The following is a 22831-nucleotide window of genomic DNA, read 5'->3' as shown; positions in this document are numbered from 1 at the left end:
TGTGAACCAAAATATGATGATGTAAACTGCACGACTGATGTCACAGTGCAATACGGTCAAGGTCACCTTGTGTCGGGCAAGTTGCTGAGTGGCCATTTCCATACCGCTGGTCTGCATGGAGTCTGAGGTCACCAGTCTGCTGGACATTTGCAGGAGCCATTTTTCAACCTCTTGCAACTCGCTGTTGTAATCTTCATGCTCCTTCACCCACTCCACGAGGTTCTGGACCTGCGTCTGAAGCACAACACGCAGCCAGTTTAAGTCTTTCATTAGGAGAAATATGCCTGACAAAATCTATGGTCAAAAATGGTTCAGCAGATCCAGCTCATACCTTAGCTGCTAAGCAGAGATCTTGGTAGTCGGCCTGCATCTTTTTCATGTTGTCACTTATAGTAGCGTCATGGACTGTGTCGAGCAGGGCCTCTCCTTTCTCAAAGACAGATTTCACCGCTGACTCATGAGACTGCACTGTCTGCTGGATGGTCTGCATGTATAAGAAGGGAGCACATGAGTGAGTTTTCTTGCTTTATTCACATGTTTATGTGTCACAGTGTTAAAGTTACCTTATACTTTGCAAGCTGAGCCTTCTTCTGGTAGAGCTCAGCTTTAGGCTCGACACTGGATGCTAAAAGGTTCTTGGTCTCCATCAGCCACTGTGCCTGGGCCTTGTATTTGTCCATAAAGTCTTTAGAGAGTGAGATACATTTCTCGAGAGAGCTATGCTCTGTGCGCAGAGCTTCCGTCAACTCTTTCAGCTGGAGCAGACGGGTGTCCACCTCGTCTTTCAGCTGCTCTGCTTCACGCTCCTCCAGGAACGCCATGGCTCGCTCCGTCTTCTCTCTCATTGTCTTCAGGTAAGTGTGGCCCTGCTCCATGTCGGACTGAAGAGCCTGAGAAGTACACGATGCTGCTTTTATTTATGCACTATCGCTGGCTGAAAGTCAACAATAGAAGTCTGAATGTGCAGAAAGCAATATAAGACAGTGTACCTCTAGTTTTTTCATCTTTCTCTCCATAGCAAAGCGGTCTACTGCATCAACGCTGATGGCCACGGTGCTGAAGTTATTCTGTACCGTGCTGAGCCAGTCTGAGAAGGTGCTGAAAACACACTGCGCCTCTTCAATGCAGGACACCTCCTCCTGGAGCTGTTTGATCGTGTCCTGCAATATAAAGGAAGAAGTCGTTCTATCTGTTAAGATCATGTATTAAAGCAGATATGCATGTATGCTCATGTGTTACTCTGTTCAAAGAGATGTTACCAGTAAATGCAGAAGCAGGACGTGGTAGCGGGCTGTAATCTTGGTGGCTCTGGAACTGATCCGGCTGCTAATATGGGTCTCATCCAGAACTTGCTGAGCCAAGAGGCTGAGGCCCTCCATCTCCTCTTGATAAACCAGCACTTCCTCCTGCCAGCTCTGATCATACAAAGATCATTAGAGATATCTGAACAACACTAACATTTATTAGACTGAAAATCTGAATGTGTCATAAGGTTTCCATGTGCAAAGCTTCTGTGCATGTGACACTAACTTTTATTAACTGGAGTTGAGCATCCTTCGTGGTGCGGTCAGACCGCCGGTGGCTGCGCAGTTGTGCTTTGGTCTCCATGCCCTTTAGCCAGCTGTCGAGACGCTGAAACTTCTGCTCCATCTGCCGGAGTTTGGCCAGAGCGCTGTTCAGCTGAGCTCGGGTGTCGGCCAACCGGGCCTGGTACAACCTCCACTCCTGCTGCTGGGTCTCCAGCGCTCTGTCTTCGATCTGAGGCAGGCCCCAGGGAATGACCAGTTCTCGACTGACCAGCAGGGTGTTAAGCAAAGCCTGGCCCTCTGTGCAGTGCAGCTGCAGTTCCTGTAGTTACACAGATGTGGATGAATACTCTCATACCTCTAAACTTTCAGATAATACATTAACACTTCCCCACTAAGAACTTTCCGACCTGCAGCTTTTGCAGAGTCTCCTCCAGCATGTCAACATCACCCTCCAGTTGGGTGTAGCAGCCAAGCTTCTCTTGTTCTTGTTCCAGCCAGTCCTCGAAAGCATGGAGGCCTCGCTGATACTCCTGGTGGACTTTCACCAGCTCCTCCGCTTTGCCTACTGCCCTCTGAGAAGACAATGAAGATAAAGATTCAGTCATAATGTGAGAGCTATTCGATTATAACCTTTCCTTTGAAAAGTTGCTATGCAGGCATTGCTAAATGCAAAGATAATAATAATAATAAAGCTGAAATATATTTATATTTATTTTTTAACATGCACTGTTAAAAACATCTGTTACCATGGCGTTGTCTTTGAGAGTGTTATAGCGCTCTTGCACATCTTGGAGCTCCAGTTGAGTGACAAAGTTCTCAGCAATGCTGGCACTCTTTGCAGTGATGGTGTCCAGCAGGGTGTTGTGGGTGAGCACTTCTTCATACAGCAACTGAAACAACAGAGTTTAACTCATATATCCTTTCACGACTTCCAAAGTGTTCTGTATTTGTCTATATGAGCTGAATTAAATCATGTATATGTCTAAGCAGTATACAGTATGACTGAGAAGACTGCAGTACCTTGGCTTTACTCAGATTAGCAGTTTTGTCTCTCATCTCTGGGCACTGTTTGTCAGTCGGGTCAAGGCTCGCCTCCACACGCTCCACCCATGCAACAAACTGCCGTACATCCTCCTGGTAACTGGTCCACTGAGACAGGGAACCCTCCAGCTGACTGTCGATTTTAAACATCACAACAGAGTCAGACAATCGCACAGGGGTTGTAACAATAGCAGCGATACAAGACCTGACATAGATAGTGGCAGCAGCAGTTAGAGGCGGTGTACACTGTCCACTTTCAGGAGAAACCTTGTGACGTTACCTTTTGCACTGGATTGAGGCAGAGAGCAAGGCGTCCCAGGAATCCTTTAGATCCTGAATTTGTTTCTGGACTGCAGGCACTCCTTCAGCCGAGGTGTTTCTCTGCACTGACTCTCCTCTTGTGATCAGCATCTTCAGCTGGATCTCCTTCTCCTGACGAGCCGTCAGCAAGGCCTGGCACAACATTCACACATTTATTCCACTTCTTTAAATGTTAAATCAAAGTGGTGACTAATTCTGAAAAACACCAGCAGCTTTCTGTACCTCCAGCTTGATCATCCTGCTGTCGAGCACGTTTTTGTCGGCGGTGGGGGCGCAGTAAGTCTGCAGCATGTGGCTGGTGTCAGCCACCCAGTTCTGCAGCTCTTTCAACCCTTGGGAGAAGAGCTGGTGCTCAGTGACTATTCGATCAATCCGCGATGCCTTCTCCTGCAGAACCACGAACCAGAACATTACCACTGAAGCACTGAAGATGAATCGGCAGCAGGCTCAAGCTGATAAGTGCACATGCAGATTCTTTGATGACTAATACAGATTTAGTACAAAAGACATAAAGGAAATACGACTGTATAACCAGACTTACAGTAACAAAAGAAAAAAAATAGTGTTTAATCATGGTGAGTTAGTACCTTCACTGTTTATCATCTGTAAAATAATGTTAACTCAGAGCTCGATCCAGTCTAGTGCCTCTGTCTCCTCTCCAGCTCTACCCCCAGAAAAAGCCCCAGTGCACAGGCAGGTTGGTAGGCATTACTGTACCTTGGTCAGGTTGGTTAAAGCTAGGTACTGAGCAGAGAGCTGCGAGACACGGTGCACAAAACCCTTTCCGGCCGCTTGTTCATCCCACAGCAGCTGGGCCTTCTCTTTCAGCCTGTTCAGCTGAATCTCGTGAGAGGCTAACTCCTCAAGCACAGACTGGAAGAGCACAAGCAGGTTATCAAAGAGGCATGCAAGCTGACACACAGATATACGACAGTTAAATCCAGACACAGACCGAGGGGTTAGGGATGGCGACATGGCAAAAAGAAAAGCGAATGAGTGTTACTGTTGGTAAAGCTCTTCATGACGTGCAATCAAGGCCTCTGGATGACGGTTTGAAACAGTTAATAGATTCTAAAAGCAATTCTTTTATAAATGAGGTGAGTATTAATCCTCTGCGAGAGATACTGTTAAGAACGTGAGAGTGGCACAGAGCAAAAAGAAAGCAACTGGCAGTTAGAATATAAGTTAGAATAACAGCAACATTAAACCAAATGCAAATGACAGCGATAGTCCTGTTGGCACCCGAGCACAGAGTGGTGGTTGCGCTTGAACATGAATGGTCCTGAGCATGACGGGTGTTCCAGGCTCGGTGGACATTGGTACCTGCAGCTTGTGGAGCTCCAGCTTCTTGGCTGTGAGGTCATGAAGCCTCGTGCTGCTCTCCTGCACGGCCAGCTCTGTGGCATTCAGGCACTCCTGAAGAGGCTCGGCACTCGCCTCGAAATCCTTCATCTGAGACAAAAGGTTCTGAAACACACACCATGATATGAAACTGAGAGATGTTTCTTTGACTCTTTTTTATAATGACTGGTGAGGAGGCACATGTAGGCGCTCTTACTTGTAGACTCGTCTCTCTGTTGTGTAAACTGGTCATCATATTCTTCCAGTCCTCTCTGGCGGTGTTCGTTTTAGCTCGAACTGCATCGACTTTGTCTTTGGCTGCGATGCTAGAGACGAGCTCACCGTTCACGACCACGGCGTTCAGCTTCGACTGGCCTTGCTCTCTGTCGCTTAGAAACTCCTGAGGAGACAGAAAGAGATGCGACGATCACTCAAACATGTAGGGAAACTCTTCAGGACACACACACGCGTCAAGGTTTTAATGCTCTGGAACAAATCGCATTTGACACTGTTCCTGAGCTTACAGAGCCTGACATACACAGCATCTATTGAACATTAACACACAGTACAGGAGAAGACTGGGGCCGCAGTGCAGTGAGGATGGAGAGCTCAGCATTGTATTCAAACTAAATGAGCACCAAATGTTCACCTCTGAGAGAAATAGGTCATGGTCACACATGGAGCATGTGACTACTGTATAAACAACTTCCATGCCTGCCTGAGCTACCACAAGGCTACATTATGCAGCATTATGTAACACTGTGTTGGTGCTCTCAGTGGCAATCAAACCTGTAATTGAATGTGCCATGGCAACTGACGTTGTGTCCTGTACCTGAATCTTCTGCAAGCTCGACGAGGCCTCGTTGATATTTTGAGGCACATCGAAACACTTGGCCGTGTTGATCTTGGCGTTGACCAACCACTGCTGGAACTCTCTGAAGGCTGAACGAAACCCTTGTTCCAGCAGCTTCTCTTTGCTCTGGCACTCCCTGGATGCTTGGAGACTCAGACTACAAGAGAGCGAGAAGAGAAAAAGCATTTTAATGTAAAACACATATGATGCAGTACAATGTACAACTGCAGCATTCTGCATTGCACAAGTATTACTATTTTTACGGACACTCCTGGTGAACAGCCGGTGTCATTTTTTCCTTAAATAACTAAGACTGTTATGCGTCACACATACAGTATTCCTCACCTGTTGTATTCTTTAATGAGAGCAGAAACTCTCTCGGATTGCGTGGCCATGTCTCTGGAGAATCGGCACAGATCATTGAGCTGAGTCTTCAGACTATCAGACATGGGCTCAGCTTTGACAAGTTCCTCCAAAGTTTCCTGTGTGGAAAACAAATAACCAACCACCGATTAACATTACATGCCATATGCATCAGTCCTCTGCTGCTATCTTTGGCTTATCATTGAAACAGACCTACCTTTGCTATCTGCCATCCTTTAACGGCATCCTCTCCCACGTTTTTTCCCTCCACTTGAGACAACCTCAGGCGCCAGTCGTGCAGCTGACGGTTGAAGTCCCGCAGGTCCTGCTCCAGCTGTGTGGACCGGCTGGTAAATTCTTGTTCGGAGCTGGCTATCTGAGAAAGAGCGGTCTCTAGACTAGCTCGTGTCTGCAGTGCTCCACGTTCCCACTGTTCCCATGATGACAAGAGGGCCGCCTCCTCTCGCTCCATAGCCTCATAGCCCCCTGAGCCAGTGTGATCTCTCGCCACTGCCCCACATCTTTGAACGCGGTTCAGCCTCTCTCTGCCACGCTGCTTAGAGTCAAGCAACTCCTGGAAAGGGAAAGAAAATCACTGTAGTAGTAGTAGTAGTAGTTCTACAACAGACCGGAAAGACGATACTGGAGAAAACATGAACCACTTTGGAGGACATACAGTATAACTCTCAACTGTTTGTGACCAGGAGCCACATACAGTTTTTTAAAATTAAATTTCTCACCTGAACCTTGGACAGCTTTCTCTTGATGGACATCGAGTCTCCCGACAGGTCTGACCAGCGCTGGAGTTCCTCCTTTGCTGAAATCAGCCAGTCATTGAAGTCTCTCAGAGCGTCAAGATACTGTTCATGCTCAGACACGATGGTCTGCATGGACTGCACTTTACCCTTTGTGGAAGAAGAAAAACAACTGTCAGATATGAATGAGGCACTGTCTAAATCTATTAGGCTAATTCTTTGTCATGGAAGTTGGATGGGAGTTTGCAACCTTGAAGTTTTGTATGTTCACAAGTTCAAAGTCAGTTGGATATATGGCTGCTTGTTTTCCTGAATTAATCATCCAGTATTCAATTATTTCCAAGCACCATTAAACCTGTGCCAGTATTTAGATCACCTTGACAACAGCTGAGATGTCAGCAAAGTGTGCATTGAGCTCCGCCCTCGACTCTGGTCCAAAGGTCTGGTCGCCTGTTTTTTCATGCATCTCCACCGCTTTGTCCGTCAGGCGCGACAGTGCTGCTGCGTGAGCGTCCACGTCGGCCTGGATGGCCCGGAGGCGCTCGAGCAAAGCCGACTTCTCTTTGAGGCCCGGCTGCTGAGGCAGAGTCATGCCTAACTCCTGCTCCACCGACTCCATCCACTGCTGCAGCTGGCTTTTGTTTTCCTGGAAGCTGGTCCACTGAGCCACTGTCCACTCCAGACGACTGCACGTGATAATTCAATGTTATAAGAAATGAAGGGGTGCATTTACCTTTGATTATGAACTATAATGTCATAGGTGTTAGTTCCTACCTGTGACAGCTCATGGAAGTCATCAACATATTGGCCCAGGCGTCCTTCAGGCTCTGCAGCTGTGAGCAGATGACCTCCTGTCCCTCCATCCTGTTGTGCTTTAGGACCTGCTCTCCTTTTCCTACAGTCATGTTTAGCTTCACCTCACCTTCACCCTTCATGAGCAGGATATCCTACATGCATAAAAACAAAGAAAGATTAACTACGGTTTCAAAACATAATCAAAAGTATATATATTTTTTGCATCAGGCCATCATCCACTGACCTGTACAAGACCCAGTCTTTTCTCCAGAGTCTCTTTATTGCCAACCGTGCTGTTTAGTGAAGCCAGACGCTCCTGGACTCCATTAAGCCAGGTCCAGGTGGTCTGCAGTGTCTCTTCGAAGGCTTGCTGCTCCTGTAAAGTGAGCTGGCAGCTGCGCAGCCTCTCCCTCACGCGCCTCAGTAAAGCCTGGTGCTGGGACTGCAGCTGAGCTGACACTCTTGTCTCGCTGCCGTCGCCTCGCCCGCCTTCATTCAGGGCCTGGCCCTCCTGACACAAACGCTCAAATGAATCCCTGTGTGAAGGGAGGTAAAATGTTTAAACAGCTTGATAGAACACTTGAATGTTATTGACCGGGGATCATTATTAGGGATGACACACACCTTTCTTTGAGCACTTCCTGCTGATATTCCTCCACCTGCTCAAGCACGGCCTTTTCAGGACCACGCTGTTTGGCCTCGAGCAGATCTGTGGTCATTCTCGATTCCATGTGCTCCAACCACCACCTGAGCTTCTTGAGGCGACCCTCAAACCTACAAGGCATTTACAACGCAAGGTTAACAAATAGCCAGCTCACAAAGGGCTTCACAGTACCGACTGAGTCTCTTACCCCTTCATGAGAGACGCGCTGTCTTCCAGGATCTGTTGGTTCTGCCTGCACTGCTCCACGAAGCTGTCCCAGTCCTGCTGGATGGAGGACAAGTGCTGCTGGACTTGCCCAGCACTCGCTTTGGGAAGATGAAGCAGGAGCTTCTCTCCTTCCTCGCAGACCTGAGTGAGACGTACCTCACCCTCCTCCACGCGATCCATGGCGCCCTGAGAGATAAGCAGTCACTTTTAGCTTTGTGTTTCTAACTGTAGGGATGAGTTAGTCCAGGATCGGTTTTACCTTCAGTTTCTGCAGTTTGATGAGTTAGTCCAGGATCGGTTTTACCTTCAGTTTCTGCAGTTTGCGTTCCACAATTTGAGTGTCTCCAGATCGGTCAGAGCATTCTTTCACGATCTCCCTCTGCTCTGAAAGCCACCGATGGAACTCCTGAACCAGATCTGAGGAGACAGAGAATTACTATCCAGTGTAGATTCAAACTCTGCTAAAGCAGAAAGAAAGACAAACACTCAGTGATCACTACATGGCTGCGAGTTAACATGAAGAAATTAACAGGGGCTACAGAAAGTAAGTGGTCACAGAAACAGGATGTGTAATATCTTTAGACAATAATGTGACACGTGAGCTACCGCACCAAGTGACGAGTTAATGTTCTGTCAGATTTCTCACCATTGAACTGCTGCTGAAGACAGTTCTGCAGTGACACCAGCGTCCTCGCAGAGAGCTGGTTCACAGACTCGTAAGACTTGATGAGGTCAGTGAGAGCTGAGCCCAAACCAGCCAGCTCCTCAGAGGGATATTTTCTACACAGGGTGTTGAGGCTCTCCCGGGTGGAGTCAATACTCCCCTGCTGATTTTGCAGTTCTTTCTGGAGGTCCTTGAAAACATTTTGAACAACGTAGATTAGTTTATTAGTGTCTGAGGCCTATCTACAAAACAAAGGCTGACTGGACACATGTTGACCTGGCTGCACCTTCACTCTGCAGATGTCCTCAGGATCCGAGCCGGTGGGAGAAGAAACGAGGGAATCCTCCATACTTTTTAACCATGCGGACATCTGGGAGATGTAGTCTTCCAGCTGTTTCCTCTGGAAGCTGAAGTCCATGAGGTTTCCTCTGGCCTGCTCGTGTAGCTTCTGAACAGTGCTGATCTTTTTACGGAGGTCGTTCTCCAGCACCTGATGAAAGTGGGGGAAACTGTGCAATGCAGTTTAACCATTTAAACAAAACAAACACATGAGATTATAATAATCTTTCAGTACCTGTAATTTAGCAGGCGTCTCTTGACTTTGACTGCTCTTCTTCAGCTCTGCTACTTTGCTCTGCAGGATTTCAAGTTTCTGCTCCTTCTCGCCCATTTCTGTCTGTGGATGTATGAAATGAGAAAAGCACGTCTCTGCTCAGTTGCTTTGCTTTGTGACTAGGCAGGATTTCTATCATTTAAGGTGCAGAGCTCATCATATTAGAGTTACGTCAGGCAGTTTGATCGCACTAGCTATGCTTTGTGTCTGACAGTAAAGGGTCTTGGTAGCATTGTCCTGTGTGGAAAACCATTTTAAACAAATGATCCCCAGGGATGACAAAGTCTTACCTGTAACGTGGAGAGCCTTCCCGACACCTTCTGACTGTCGTTGAGGTTGTTCAGGCTCTCGTTCAGTTCAATCACACAGCTGCTCGTCCAGCTCTCGATGTCCTCGTTGATTTTCCGTACATCTTCCCACAGAGTCAAACTCTGGTTCAGCCGATCGATGTTGTCATCTATCTTCTCAGACACCTGAGAGGTCACAAACATTTACTCTCTGTGGTGTGTGTGGCACCGACGAACATGATACAGACTGCAAAGCTCTACATTGTAACTGTCAGCCCACAGAATCCAAATAAACTGCACTCTGCAGTTAAGCTCTTTCTGATTCTGACTTTCCAGTAAATCATTTCTGTAAAATGCCAATGTTTTATATGTCTCTTCTTCAAATCCCATTAAAGAACAGCAATTCATTCACACTGACATCAGATCAACACATAATCATAATCATAAAATCAGACGTACATCCAGCCACTGATCGACAAGCGTCTCCATATCCTTTTTCATCATCTGAGCGTCACAGTCAGGGATCTTCTTCAGTTCAATCACCAGTTGTTTTCCTTTACTGGAAAGCTGGTCCAGTTCATGTTGCCTGCTGGCCATCTCGATTTTCACCGCCTCGTGCTACAAACGGAGAGAAAACACACGTCAGCAAGAGTCTTCAGAATTCTGATGATCGATCACAAAGGCAAAACAAAAACCCAGAGCTGAGATCATGACTTGATCTGACCTTGGTGAGTGACCTCCTGGTTTCCTCGTGGTCCTTCAGAACGGAGCTTATATCAACCAGAGGTTCAGTGCTCTCAATGATGCTGCTGATGGAGGTTTTCAGGATTTGGTATTCTCTCAGAAGCTCGACAAGGACATTGCACTGCTCCTGTCTGTCAAAAAAGAGAGAAGTACAAGACTGTAACTGAGCAAAAAGAGCCCTTCTAATGAAAAACATCTGCGCTTTCATTCCTTCAGTACCTCTCTGTGATGAGCCTCTTGGTGTCCTCCCACGTGGTCTCCAGCAGACTGATTTCCCTCAGCACCTCGCCTGCCAGCTCAGCATCTCTCTGGGCCAGCTGGTTGCCCTTATCCCTCAGCCACTGCTCCTCGTGCTGGTGTGACTGTAGCTCATCCTCCATCTGATTAAAGAACCGTAGCCTGACAAACAGAGGGATAATATGGTACTAGTTCCAAATTTTAACTCAACTTTTGGATTGTACGATAAACCTAACAGACATCGATCTGATTGCGCTCTCGTAATGCTTTACCTCTGCTGTAGTGCGTGCAGACTGGGCTCTTTGAAGCTCTGGTGGTCGGCTTTTTCTTCGATGTCCTCCACAGCTTTGAGCAGCTGCTCCTTCCGCTGTCTGAACGAGGTCCACAGAGCCCCCAGTGCTTCTGCTTCACTCTGCTTGGTACCGAGCAAGTTCCTCACTGCGTCCAGCTCGGCACTGAGTGAATCAGCCAGCATGCGGCAGGACTTACGAGAACCCTCATCAGCACCGATGTGGAGGTGGCTTTTGCAGAGACTGCTGTCCAGATTGACGGCTAGAGTCTCAAGCTGGCTGATGTCTGGGACAATAGTGGCCAGCTCCTGCTGCAGCTCCTCTACTTTTCCACGGTCCCAGCTCCCGGCACTCTCCACGGTCTGCTTCAGACCCCGCAACACCCCTGCAGCCACGCCGTGGGTCTGCAGGAAGGCCTCAAGCCTTTCAAGGCACTCTAACTGGAGGTCAGATGTGTGTCGGGCCTCCAGGTAAGGCTGCAGAGAGCTGTCCGCTCTGCTGCGGAGGAGCTGAGCATCATTAGGCTCACAGAACTGACAGAGCTTCTCAGTCTGCTGCTCCAAACTCTGTCTGACACTGGACTGCTTCTGTAAGGCCGCCTGGGTCTCCTATCAAAGGCAGTTGATAGAGGATCAGTTGCTGTTGTTTGATGCTATTTGTCTAATGGATCTAGGATGAGTAGCATCCTGCAGACACAAACAGACGAACAATGATTCTCAGCTCTTACCTTCACTTGTACGGTTGCAGGCTGCAGGTTGCTGATGTTGATTTGAGATGATGAGTGCAGATTTGACAGAATGGTTTCACTCCACTGGGAGAATTTGAGCAGGGCCTGGTCAAACTGCTCCACCAGTGAGAGGTGGCTCTGAAGATCTTTGATTCTGTGAGACAAAATGGCAGAAATAAAATAAAATAAAAATAAAAAATCTGCTTAAACCAGCATTTCTACTGTATGATTTGCAATATTTGATTAAATGCAGTTTAATCTCACACACTGTGTTATTCCTACACTTGTCTATCAATCTGTGGTTTATTGCACCTGATATCTGTAACGAACACGTTCATATTAAATCCAAATCACAGACAAACCCCGTGTGATTCAGGGTACTAATATCCTGAAATCCACTTGTATTCTAGACATCTTTTCTATTGCTGAGTCACATTACATTTTGCAGCTGCAATAACCATTTCCACCTGGAATACGTATTTCTATTTTAGATTAAATATGCTGCTCTTCACTTCACCTCTCTTCTCGTGAATGAGGTTTTGTTTGACAGCCAGCTGTCCGTTCAGGTTTGTTAAAAAGGTGTTTGAATATGCTGCATCACACTGAGTGTGAGCTTGCTCGTGTGTGTGAGACCTATAAAGAAAATGACAAAATATAAATGTGTTAGATTCTCTTACCTTTGAGGGATGACTTCGTTTTGAACATGCAGTCTCTTCTTCAGGGCCTCCAGCTCGTCTTTCAGCTGCCTCACTCGCTCTTCTGGTGCAGTCGGACACAAGGACATCCCCAAAGACGCCAGTTCAGCATGAGCGGGCTCGAGGGACTGGACCTCAGAGTGCAAGGCCTGCGAGGAAAAGCGTTTGTCAGTACATTTTGTTTTAAAGTCAGTGCTGTATAAATAAATGTGTGTGCATGTATCTATTTATTTACATGCAAATAAAATGTGTGTATGCATCGTACCTGCAGATCTTGTAACTCTGTGCGGAGCTTGGCTTTATCCGCTGACAGACTCTGACTCTCCGGTTTGGATGTGGATTCACTTCTCTCCAAGCAGGAAACAAAGTTTGAACGCAGTTTCTCATACCTGAAACACATCGGTAGAAAGGGTAAAATTGTATGAATTATTCAGTTTACACTGTTGATTATACTTTACTGTGAGTAGAGAAATGTGTGTCTATCTGTCTAGGATAAGCCGGTGGCTCTTACTTTTGCCAAAGAGAAAGCAGGTTCTCCAGAGAGCTCTGTTTGTCCTTGGCCTCCTGTGTGTTTTGGTCATAGCTGCTGTTCAGCTCCGTCACCGTCCTCTCTGCTTGCTCTTTGTCACTGAGTCTTCGGGCGCCAGCTGACAGAGACAGCAACGTTCCCTTCAGCTTTTCCAGTTGCTGACAGACGTCCTGGAGATGAAAAGCACAAGACGGTGACCTACACAGCATCACAAGTGAGCTGGAAAAAGTGTCTCTGAAATAAAAAAGGTCAAACTAAAAACAAGCGAACACACCATGTGATTCTGAAGAGCTTTATAGGTCTCCGATGAGGAGGTGCAGGATTTGATAGGATGCTCCAGTTTTATGTGCAGGTCACTGAGAGACGCTTGCACCTAGGGGAGAGAATAATAATCAAAATCAACTCGATATCTTCTCTAAATGTCGCTCTCACTGACATGATATTCTTAGCAATAAGCTTATTTACCTCCTCCAGACTAACTCTGAACTTCTGCTGGTGAGAGGAGCTTTCCTCCAGCTGTCCATCGAGCTGCTGTACGCTCTCCTTCAGCTCCTCCCAGTACCTGCCGATTTGGGTCAGGCGGGCCTTGATGCGAGCTGCCTCTCCCGAAGATACAAACTGGGCTAGTGCCTGAGAATCTGCCTCCAGCTGAGGAGGAACGTCAGCTCGCTCCTGAAGCTCTGCACCGACGACCTGGATTCAAAACAGCAAAATGAAAAGCATAACTGAGATGATGACCGAGTCTGTGGTTGAGGTAAAATTAAAAATGACATTACAGTGCTTTCTTGTAGTTGTACTAGAGTTACACCACGTCTCGGGCACATTGTAAATGACTGCTCACTCAGTTAGTCAGCTGAGCCTATAATGCATGTAAATATGTCGCAGACTTAGTGTCATTCACGCTACTCTGTGGTTATGTATCAACATTTATACCCACTGTTTATGAACTTCCTTCATTTTGCATTCAGTGCATCTATGTGCTGTTTTTAGCTCAGAGAATGAGTCCAGCCAACTTGCACTAAAGCGTTCAAGTGCTGCACCTTGTTGTTTTGCTCAAATTATATCTTCATAGTACGAATACTTTTCTCCAAGCTGTAAAGAACGAGTGGTATTTAGGGTTACTGTGGTGTGTCCTGTGGTCAGTCGGTGATCTACGATCTACGACCTTGCACACCACGCTAAAAGCAAGCATGCATCAAACCAGCACATGGTGACAGCTCGAGGTTGTCAGCGAACTTTGATGAACAGTTACTGCTCTCCGTCTGAGAGACGAGGGTGTCCAAGACAGAGCCAGTGTAAAGAAGGCCTGTGTTGTTGCTTTCTAACACCAACAGCCCCTTAAGACAGATTTATTGGTTTCCTGAAATGACGACGTGGATGTGGTGTAAGAGAGCTGTTGCTTTATATTACGAAACACCGTACCTTTATTGTGTTGATCTGTTGCTCAAGAGGCAGAGTAGAAGATTTCAGGACATCCAGCTGCTTTTCTTTGTCGGATATCCACAAAGAGAAGGCTTCAAATCCAGCTCCAAACTCATCCCACTGACACTTCATTTCTTCCAGAGTCTTGACACTGGAAAACAAGAGTTAAGTAATTAAGTGCCAGATAATTAGTTTTACTACATCTGGGTTTGAGATTGTGTTATGTACAAATATATTCTCAAAGTGTTTTATTGCTCTTTGTGGTAAACTCTTCTCATCTGGTACCGTATCATACTTACTCTTTTTTGAGCCCACTCTCTACTTTGTCCACTTGCTCGCTGAGGGAACGAGCTTGTTGTGAGAGCAGAGTCTTGTTCTTTGGACCGAGCTGGATTTCTGTTGCTCTCCTCAGCAAAGTGTTCATATGCGAGGCCTCTGCCTCACACTGCTTCAACAACACCTGTTCACAAAATACAGAGTTGATAATTACTTGAAAATCACAAATTACGTGCACAGGAGTTAACCCAAAGGCAAACTTTACTTACTCTGGCCTGGTCCAGTTCCACAGCCAGGCTTTCTGGGCTGCTGAAGTTCAGGTCTCTCTCCATCGTCGAGCGTGCCTTATTAACAAACTCATGCACTGCCTCCTGCTGGCTGTCAAACTCCTGCCAAGCTGCCAGTGTGACCTGAGGATGAAAATATCCCAAAATCATTGATATGGAATCAAATTCATATCGAGCTTTATCTATAAAACTCAACAAAATGCTATGTTTATATTTAGCAGCAAACTTAGACACTGCTGATATTCGACCTTTCCGCCATCATCATCACGTGAAGGTAGTCTAAATGTTGCAGCAGGGAAATAATTACTTTCTACTGGCAGTAATCCCAGATCTAGATTATCATCAAAAGAACACACTGACACATGATACATGTGCTGCCAGTCCTGCTCCAAACACATCATTAAGTATGCAGGTGACACCGCACTGTCTGGCTTTATCAGCACAGATGAGTCAGCAAAAAGAAGGACGGCTTATATTCAGCAAGCACCTCACCCCGGTGGACAGACACATCAGGTTTGTCGGTGTGCACCAGACAGAGAATGTTTTCATTTGATCCTTAGTGCATCTCTCCTAACACAGCACAGCCCCGAAAAAAGTTTCCATTTCAAACCTCCTCCACCTCCATCCTGTCCAGTTCTATAAAAGCACCATCAAGGGTGTGACGACTGACTCGCTGCATCGCTGTCTTCTAAAGGAACTGTAAAGCCTCAGAGGACGAGTCCTTCCAGCAGAAAACATCACTCAGACCTCTAAACCCTCCATTCAGGACAAGTGTCCTGCATCTCAAAAACCCGCCGCGGTAACTGAATCCCTCTCGCTAAAATCTTTAACCACATTTAGAAGAAACGAGTAGAGGCCACGTATTTAGTGAGTGAGGCAACTCTTAATGCCACCGTTTAATAAATAAATTCATCACCAGATGGGATGTGATTCGGCTCAGACACTGACATGGTGTGTGTTCATTTCACGGTAACTATGGGATAGGGACGGTGCAAACGAAAAGTTAAACTTCTGAGTTTTTAAGGTTTTTTTTGTGCATTTCATAGCCACCATAGAAGGTGAGGTGACGGGATTGCAATCAGGCACTAAATCCTACACACTGTCCCCTTAATCCGCTGTGATATTCACTAACAGTGTCCCAAAAGTTCCCTGACTCACTGGCCCAGTAACATAGCTCACCTCCAGGCTTTGTTCTTGTGAATCCATATTTTGCTCCATTTTGCTCAGCGTGTTCTCTAAAGTCTGCAGGTCCTGCTGCAGAGTCTCTCCCAAACCCTCCTCAGCCTGGAGCTGCTGGCCTCTGGTGATCAGCTGCTGGACGTCCTTCCTCTTCAGCTTCAGGCGCTTTGACAGTTGCTAATAGGACACATTGAAAGTGTTAATCTGTAGAAATGAACTTTGCCTTCGAAACAGGCCAGATAAAAGTCATTATTTCGCAGTTATATATTTTTGTACCTGGTGAATGAGAAGTAGCTGTTGGGCTTCTCTAACAGTTGGACAGTTCAGTATTTTGGTGACCTCAGCCTGAGCCTCTTTCTGCCCCTGGATGAGATCATCCAAAGTAGTCTGGACCTCTTCCCTGAACTGCACACAGTCCCCCACAGCCAGCACCATCTTCTCAGCCTGGAAGGCATGAAAAGATGATTAACTCATGCCGATGTATGTCCACTTTAATGCAATCAAACATATGTCGTTCCTTTAATTACCTCTAACAGAGAAGCAAGAAGACCCTTAAAATCGGTGGAGAGCTTGCTCAGTGTACTCGCTTGCCTCTGGGCATCGCTGTCAGCACAGATCTCAATAAGTACGGCCATACGTGCTTTCAGCCAGCCAAGATTGCCCTCCTGCAGCTCTGCATCATTCCTCAGCTCCTACAAACAAAAAAAGAGTGATACAGCCCGTGCAGTCATCTGATGCAAAGTGTTTTTACAGCTTTATCTTATCGACAGACAACTTATAACAAGTGACCCATCACAAAGGAGGCGAGAAGGGGCATGTCAGTGGATAGTTGGGGTGCATGGACTCACTCACCATGATGGTAGCTTTTACTTGGCCATATTTTCTGGGGTCGTTGGCTCGGTTTCTCAGCAGCCTCAGTTGGCTTTCTTTAGATATAAGCCAGCAGGAGAGTTCAGCGTACCTGTTTCATACCAGAAAAAAGGAATATTTCACTTCAAAATATGAAATGCAAAAAGATTTCAAGGATCAAGATCAGGAAAGAAAAGGCTGCATTTCTGCACACTGTCAAATGTAAGACAAAAGATCTGATCTGGTTCAGACTCCTTTGTGTTTACTTCATGTACAGCTTTGACAATAAAAGACAACTTGGAGCAGAATATTGAATCTTTCAGTGATAAACTTAAAAATATATACGCATTGCAAACCTCCTCGCCTTTCTCTCTTTAACTCAAATGAATGAAAGAATTTAAATGTGATTATTCTGGGTATGTAATGAATGCAGCACACTGCCTGGTTAATGAACAACACATTGACACAATCACTTCTACTGTTGCAACAAGGCTACAACAGTCAAAAGGTTCAATTCTATGTTGTAACCACTGCAGCCTCTTTACACATTAAGGGGAGGACCAGTTACTGCACCTCGCGTTGTACTCCTTCCATTTATCTGGGTGCTGCATGAGCTTCTGAAGGGTGTTCTCGATTTCCTCTTGGACCTCAGAGAAATCCTTTCTGGCTGTTTCCAGGGTCTGGTGGACAGGGTCACCCTCAGGGAGCTTCTGACAGAGTTCCTCCATTAACTGCAGCCTTTTCTCACATATGGACAGGGGGCCCTTTTCCCTAAAGAAGGCCTAGTAAAAAAAAAACACAGGAGAACATGGATTTTACTCTTGTTAGGCAAAAAACATTTATGCTGGTGCTTCGTGCACAGTACAAAAAAGTGAATATATATAAATTACAACACACACTTCTGATTTCGTATTTGCTCGACGCTGAAAGAGCCGGAGTTCTTTTGGAACAAGTTAATGAAAAATCGCCCCACTCTGCTACACAGCAGTGAATTTGCACTGAACTATTTCACACTGTGTTAATCAATACATGAGACTCAGCCAGCCGGCCAGCCTCTCTGCGCTCACCCTGTGCTCCTTGATGAGCCTCTCGCTCCCCATGCTGGCCAGGTGGCGGTTCTCTCTGGTCACCTCTGCCTGGCACTCCTGGAGCAACACCATCAGCTTGCTCCTCTCCACCTCCACTTTAAGATGCAGGAGGTGAAAGGGGGCGTCTGTCTGAATATCCTGGGAAATGAGGAACACAGACTCAGAGCGATTTCTTTTCGGGAAACGTTAGAATACAAGACGACAACACAAATATTATTATTACTGTTAGTTTACACCTTAAGGCATCATTTGGGAACTACAATACAAAATCACATTGGTGAAGTGTTTGTCTCTGTTATTCAGGAGAGTAAACTGCCAAAACAAAATCTGGACGACAGATATTTATCACCACAATATGCTGATATTATAATATACACTGTATAATGCACAAATTGACCTCAGCCCTGCACTAATAATCTTGGATCTGTATCCTTGCACTTGAAAAATGACACTAACCTTCCAGTGTTTGTGCAGCTTCCTGACTGTTTCCTGCAGCGCCTGCTGCTCCTGCTCCGGCAGAATGTCTGTCAGCTCATCGCAGGCCTTGAGGAACGCGTTCAAAACCCGCTGGTCCAGCTGACCAAAGAACTCCTGCAAGAAAAGTAAAAATAATCAAGGCCTCGTCATTTGTCGCACTTTGAACACAACAGGTCGTCACGTCTTAGAAGTAACCTTGATGAATCTGACACAGGGCACCATTTATTTTCTTACTGTGTGTTTCTTCAGCAGCTCCTCTGGGTTGCCTCTTTCTGTCAGACAGCTCTGTGCCATTTTAAGAACCTTCTCCAGCTCTACCCGTGACTCATCGAACCGCTTCATGAGGCAGCTGTTTGCCTCCACATGCTTCCGCCACTCTGTAGATTCCTTAATCATGGCCTAAGCACACAAAGAAGTATTTTTTTTTAATGCTTAAACAGATCTAAAAGCTGGTGGGAGCTGAAACAGTCCTTGAGGTTTCCTGTACCTGTGAGGAGGCCTGCAGGTCTCCGACCCGTTTCTGCAGAAGGCTCATGTCCATGTGCTGGAGGGTTTTACTGCCATTCATTATTTTCTGGATGCTCTGGTGGTTTCTCTCTATCACTGTCAGACACTTCTTACAGCTGTGGGTGAAGGTCGCCAGCTCCTGCAGAATCCAATGACAAGCAGTGCGTTAGCCATTTATTCATATTTTGAGATTATGCTTTTCAGTCTGAGACGTGCTGACATTGTGCATATCTTTATCTTACGTACACAGTATCTAAAAGTAGCTGCATCAAATGGTAGAAGTTTCTGGTTACCTGGCACTTCTGTTTAAAGTCCACTGGTCCCTCGGAGTCAGTGCTGCTGGTGATGTGACTGGCCTTTTCCAGCGCTTGATAGAAGCCGGTGATGTTCTTTTCCATTTCTTCCAGTGGAGGTAATAGAGACTGGGACTCCCTCAGCAAAGGCAAACATCTTTCCCGTACCTGATTGGAGGAAAGCGTGAAAAACACACAGCAGTCTAACTATAATCAACACACACTACTACATACAGATGCACACAAAGACAAAGAAGAGAGTGTACTTGACGACGTGCACACACACCTTGCTCAGTTGCTCTTTGATCGAGGTCATCACAGCCATCATCTGTGAAACTTCCTCCTGTGGAGTGTCTTTGGTCAACAGCTGAGCGGTGCGGCTCGCGGCCTTACAGGCGGCCTCCATAGCTGGCACTTTGTGCTTGACTTCCTACAGTGAGTTAGGATATATGGCAGAATGATTTTTCATTGTGGAGAAGAGAAAAAAAAAAATCACTCTAACCCGAGGGAAAGGAGGAACGTATTCGCTGTTTACCTCAACATCTTGAGCAAAGGCTCGGACGTTCAGGAAGGATACTTGGACGGGAGCAGTCATCTTCTTGTTGGTTGCATCCATGAACATTTTCAGCGTATTAATCCCATCTTGATAGTCTTGCCTCAACTTGTCTACCTCGTCTGCTCTTGCATACTGCCAGTGGAACAGAGGAAGACAGAAAAATGGATTGTTCTCATTGAAAAGTCAAACTGATGAGACAAAAGGTCATTCAATCATTACGTTATCTTTTTTATGGTTCAGTATTTACATGTTTGACTTTGACAAACAGCTCCCTCCATCTCCCGTTCAGAAGCAGAAGCTGCTGCTTCAGATCACGTGAGACCGTTTCATCGCAGGTCTCAATGAGGAAGTTCCCGGCGTCGTTCATGTCCATGTGCTGCTGCATCCAGTGTGAGAGGTTTCTGAAGAAATCCTGAAAGAGGAATGGAAAACAAACACCATGGTTACAAGGTCAAAGATTCAATAACGAGCTGTAACTACGAATATCTGTCGTCATTGTGCTTACACGTTTGGCGTTCTCTGACTGATTGAGCATCTGCTCAGCGTCCTCCAGCCAGGCCTGCAGCGCTGCCACTGTGCCGCTGTACTTCTCCCAGTTAGAGATCACCTCCTCCAGCATGCTGCGAACACTCCTCACCTCCAGAGCCAGGTTCTTCCATTGAGCTGTGGCGTCACTGAGGAATTTACTTACCCCTTCCGCTTCTTCGACTGAAAGTAAAATAAGGAATAAGCTGAGTTTAGTTAAAAACCAATATGGGTATCAACTGTACAGGTATAAATTCATTTAACGTTTATTTATGTTGTTCATTTGGCCAGTTGGTTGATGTGTTAGGTCAGAAAGGTCGTGCTAAAATTGCATTCCAGCTAATGCAATTAATGTTACTCATTCATGCATCATCTTTCAGTTCTGGTGATTTAAAGTATGTTAGAAAAGAAAAGTGCAGCCCCACGTTTACAGAAAGAAACAGTTCAGGAGACAGGCAAAACCAAGGTTTGAAAGACTGTCAGGCTGTTTTTGGACTTACCTTTGTTACAGGTCTTAGACCCTGTAACATGAAATCAATGAAAAGGCTGTTTACCATGAGCCCAGACAAATTTATATATATATATATACACATAACATATATATATAAATAACAAACACATATTAATGGTAATAAAACTGAAAAGAGTCTTACTTGAACTGTCAGACTTTACGTAAACCTCCGCAGCTTGCTTGAGTGTTGTGAAGATGATTTCATACTGCTCAAAGAACCTGTGGCCTTCTACAAAAGTCTGGCATAGAAAGACAAACATAAAAATAAAGATTAAACAGTTCATAGTGGTGTCGTTCAAATACTGCGAGTACAACGCCAACAACTTCAACTTACAACGTAGGTTTGCAACAGGAGCTCGACAGAATCCCGTCTGCCGTATTTAATGATCCAGGACTTGAGCTTTGACTCAGCCAGCATTAGAAAAGCCATCAGCCGATACTTCATTTCCCAGAATTCCAGTTTAATCAAGTGAGCGTACGATGATGTGGACACAAAGTTGAACCTGCAAATGAAACAGATGCCTTTTAATTTGAGCTTTGATTTTACAGGAGAAAATGTTTTGCTTAATTAAAAACAGAACAAAAAAGTAATTATTAATTTTACCGTTCGGCCATATCTTGGAGCTGCTCAGGTGGGACAGGTACTCCATTCACTGATCTATCCCTGTGGATCTGCTGGAAGGTTTGCTTATGTGATTCCAGGTTTTTTAACACCTCCTGCAGAACGTAGTCACATATAATTATGTGTACTGTATGAAACGATGTGGATAAATTCAAACACACTGAAACTCAGAGGTCCCCTGTGTTACCTTATGCTGCTCTAGTTTTCTGTGAAGAACGTTGGCTGTCTCTTCATGAGCATGTTGGATGGCGATGTCCTCTCTCAGAGCCATCTCTGCCCTGTGAAGCCAGGCTCCGATCACTCCCAGAGGCCCAGGCAGGGACTTGTCCAGATGGATGTGCCAGTCCAGCAGCTGCAATTAACATGTTTTTAAAAAAAACAGAACCCTCTCCACCACTCCAAAGCAAGATCCCACCATAGAGGAGGCTATGCTGATCAAAACATTTCCACATGTTCACAAGCATTCAGGCTCAAGAAGAGTTTTATGTCAGTCTAGACGAGCTGTGGACGTCCAGAGGAGCAGACAAAACCTCCTCTGTCCTCGTCTCCTCCCCTCCGAACAAACTGTTAATTCAAACGCTTGCACCCCATTGAACTCTCACTGGCAGCCAGAGAAGAGAGGAGCCGTGAGGTTTGTTTCTCTCTCTATGACAACTTTCACTATGGCGATGCAATGATTTTAACGCATGATGACAAATACCAAATGGACAATCTATTATTCATCATCAAGTTATTTAACTTAGATATGACGTATCGTAATTAATCCTGTTTTCTTTGTGGCTTGGTTATAAATTATTCAGGTTGTGAAGAAGTATGCAGTACAATTACCCTGGCTGAGACGCGGTCCCACGCCTGTTTGACCAGAGCTTGGTCCACGGACAGTTTTCCGTCTCTGCTGACCGGCTGAAGCAGCGGTTCTGTTTGTTTTTTCTTCATTTCGTACTGTACGCGGAAGCTCTTGAATGCCTGTAAAACAAAAGGGTAAAATGAGAAAGACGTGATGAGAGCTGATAAATGTGTGTTATGTAACAGTGCACTTTGTCTTTCCAGGCCTGACTCACCTGATATTTGTCGGTGAGGTTTCCCTCGGCTCCCTGAGCCCGCAGCACATCTCTCTCCAGCTGATCTAAAAACACCTTCAGCTCTCTCAGCATCTTCCGTTCCTCTCTCTGTCGCAATCAGGGAACATTCAGCTTAGTCTCACGGGAAGAAACTGATTTTAATCTTTTTAATCCTTTTAATCCTTTTTGTTTTTCAAATCAGCATGCCAACACGTTCAGAAACTCATACCAAAGTGACATTCCAGAAAAAACCCATCACATCAGATTAAAGAGGAAAAGTAAAGATTTCACACAAAGGCAACCTCTACATTTTAGATCAGTTTTAGTCATGGTAAAAGGAAAGGAGTACGGGCACTAGTATCTTCTTCCAACCTCTGATTTAGTCTGTTAATTTAGTGAAACATACCTCAAGCATTTGCTCTATATCTTGGGGACCAAACTATCCAGGAAAGCAGCGAGGCACACAAAGAGATGCAAACACACCACAAAATGCATTAGATGCATTATTAAAAAGAAGCAAAGA

The 22831-nt window shown here is 45.7% G+C and overlaps 1 protein-coding gene across 4 annotated transcripts in view; it reads right to left on the bottom strand.

Annotated features, from left to right (window-relative positions):
- Window positions 1-22831, bottom strand: part of syne1b (spectrin repeat containing, nuclear envelope 1b) — a 68124-nt gene that overhangs the window by 30668 nt on the left and 14625 nt on the right. For 2 of the 4 annotated variants that reach the window (XM_027274964.1, XM_027274966.1), the window contains 62 exons: window positions 22309-22416; window positions 22076-22213; window positions 21435-21599; window positions 21230-21342; window positions 20960-21128; window positions 20768-20864; window positions 20615-20635; window positions 20095-20297; window positions 19837-20001; window positions 19569-19721; window positions 19320-19463; window positions 19034-19201; window positions 18721-18879; window positions 18468-18632; window positions 18213-18347; window positions 17736-17894; window positions 17242-17450; window positions 16672-16780; window positions 16347-16511; window positions 16096-16263; window positions 15820-15996; window positions 14623-14763; window positions 14377-14537; window positions 14078-14228; window positions 13121-13348; window positions 12930-13028; window positions 12638-12825; window positions 12392-12515; window positions 12109-12275; window positions 11432-11585; window positions 10687-11312; window positions 10397-10576; window positions 10158-10308; window positions 9893-10051; window positions 9437-9619; window positions 9108-9209; window positions 8820-9023; window positions 8516-8723; window positions 8174-8286; window positions 7850-8055; window positions 7623-7772; window positions 7243-7534; window positions 6978-7150; window positions 6580-6889; window positions 6189-6353; window positions 5666-6022; window positions 5431-5567; window positions 5065-5242; window positions 4450-4632; window positions 4215-4358; window positions 3609-3764; window positions 3114-3278; window positions 2851-3023; window positions 2550-2703; window positions 2276-2419; window positions 1937-2101; window positions 1531-1848; window positions 1260-1415; window positions 990-1160; window positions 564-890; window positions 332-484; window positions 67-234 (listed from right to left, as the gene is read on the bottom strand). In XM_027274964.1, the coding sequence (XP_027130765.1) occupies window positions 67-234; window positions 332-484; window positions 564-890; window positions 990-1160; window positions 1260-1415; window positions 1531-1848; window positions 1937-2101; window positions 2276-2419; window positions 2550-2703; window positions 2851-3023; window positions 3114-3278; window positions 3609-3764; window positions 4215-4358; window positions 4450-4632; window positions 5065-5242; window positions 5431-5567; window positions 5666-6022; window positions 6189-6353; window positions 6580-6889; window positions 6978-7150; window positions 7243-7534; window positions 7623-7772; window positions 7850-8055; window positions 8174-8286; window positions 8516-8723; window positions 8820-9023; window positions 9108-9209; window positions 9437-9619; window positions 9893-10051; window positions 10158-10308; window positions 10397-10576; window positions 10687-11312; window positions 11432-11585; window positions 12109-12275; window positions 12392-12515; window positions 12638-12825; window positions 12930-13028; window positions 13121-13348; window positions 14078-14228; window positions 14377-14537; window positions 14623-14763; window positions 15820-15996; window positions 16096-16263; window positions 16347-16511; window positions 16672-16780; window positions 17242-17450; window positions 17736-17894; window positions 18213-18347; window positions 18468-18632; window positions 18721-18879; window positions 19034-19201; window positions 19320-19463; window positions 19569-19721; window positions 19837-20001; window positions 20095-20297; window positions 20615-20635; window positions 20768-20864; window positions 20960-21128; window positions 21230-21342; window positions 21435-21599; window positions 22076-22213; window positions 22309-22416 (10974 nt within the window). Of the gene's footprint in view, window positions 1-66; window positions 235-331; window positions 485-563; window positions 891-989; window positions 1161-1259; window positions 1416-1530; window positions 1849-1936; window positions 2102-2275; window positions 2420-2549; window positions 2704-2850; window positions 3024-3113; window positions 3279-3608; window positions 3765-4214; window positions 4359-4449; window positions 4633-5064; window positions 5243-5430; window positions 5568-5665; window positions 6023-6188; window positions 6354-6579; window positions 6890-6977; window positions 7151-7242; window positions 7535-7622; window positions 7773-7849; window positions 8056-8128; window positions 8142-8173; window positions 8287-8515; window positions 8724-8819; window positions 9024-9107; window positions 9210-9436; window positions 9620-9892; window positions 10052-10157; window positions 10309-10396; window positions 10577-10686; window positions 11313-11431; window positions 11586-12108; window positions 12276-12391; window positions 12516-12637; window positions 12826-12929; window positions 13029-13120; window positions 13349-14077; window positions 14229-14376; window positions 14538-14622; window positions 14764-15819; window positions 15997-16095; window positions 16264-16346; window positions 16512-16671; window positions 16781-17241; window positions 17451-17735; window positions 17895-18212; window positions 18348-18467; window positions 18633-18720; window positions 18880-19033; window positions 19202-19319; window positions 19464-19568; window positions 19722-19836; window positions 20002-20094; window positions 20298-20614; window positions 20636-20767; window positions 20865-20959; window positions 21129-21229; window positions 21343-21434; window positions 21600-22075; window positions 22214-22308; window positions 22417-22714; window positions 22748-22831 lie in introns of those variants that run through there. The other 2 variants (XM_027274965.1, XM_027274967.1) reach the window with 2 other exon arrangements.

This window comes from Larimichthys crocea, chromosome XXIV (assembly GCF_000972845.2).
Source record: "Larimichthys crocea isolate SSNF chromosome XXIV, L_crocea_2.0, whole genome shotgun sequence".
NCBI lineage: Eukaryota > Metazoa > Chordata > Actinopteri > Sciaenidae > Larimichthys > Larimichthys crocea.
The sequence above is the reverse complement of the archived record's forward strand: the minus strand, read 5'-3'. Positions and strand labels throughout refer to the sequence as shown.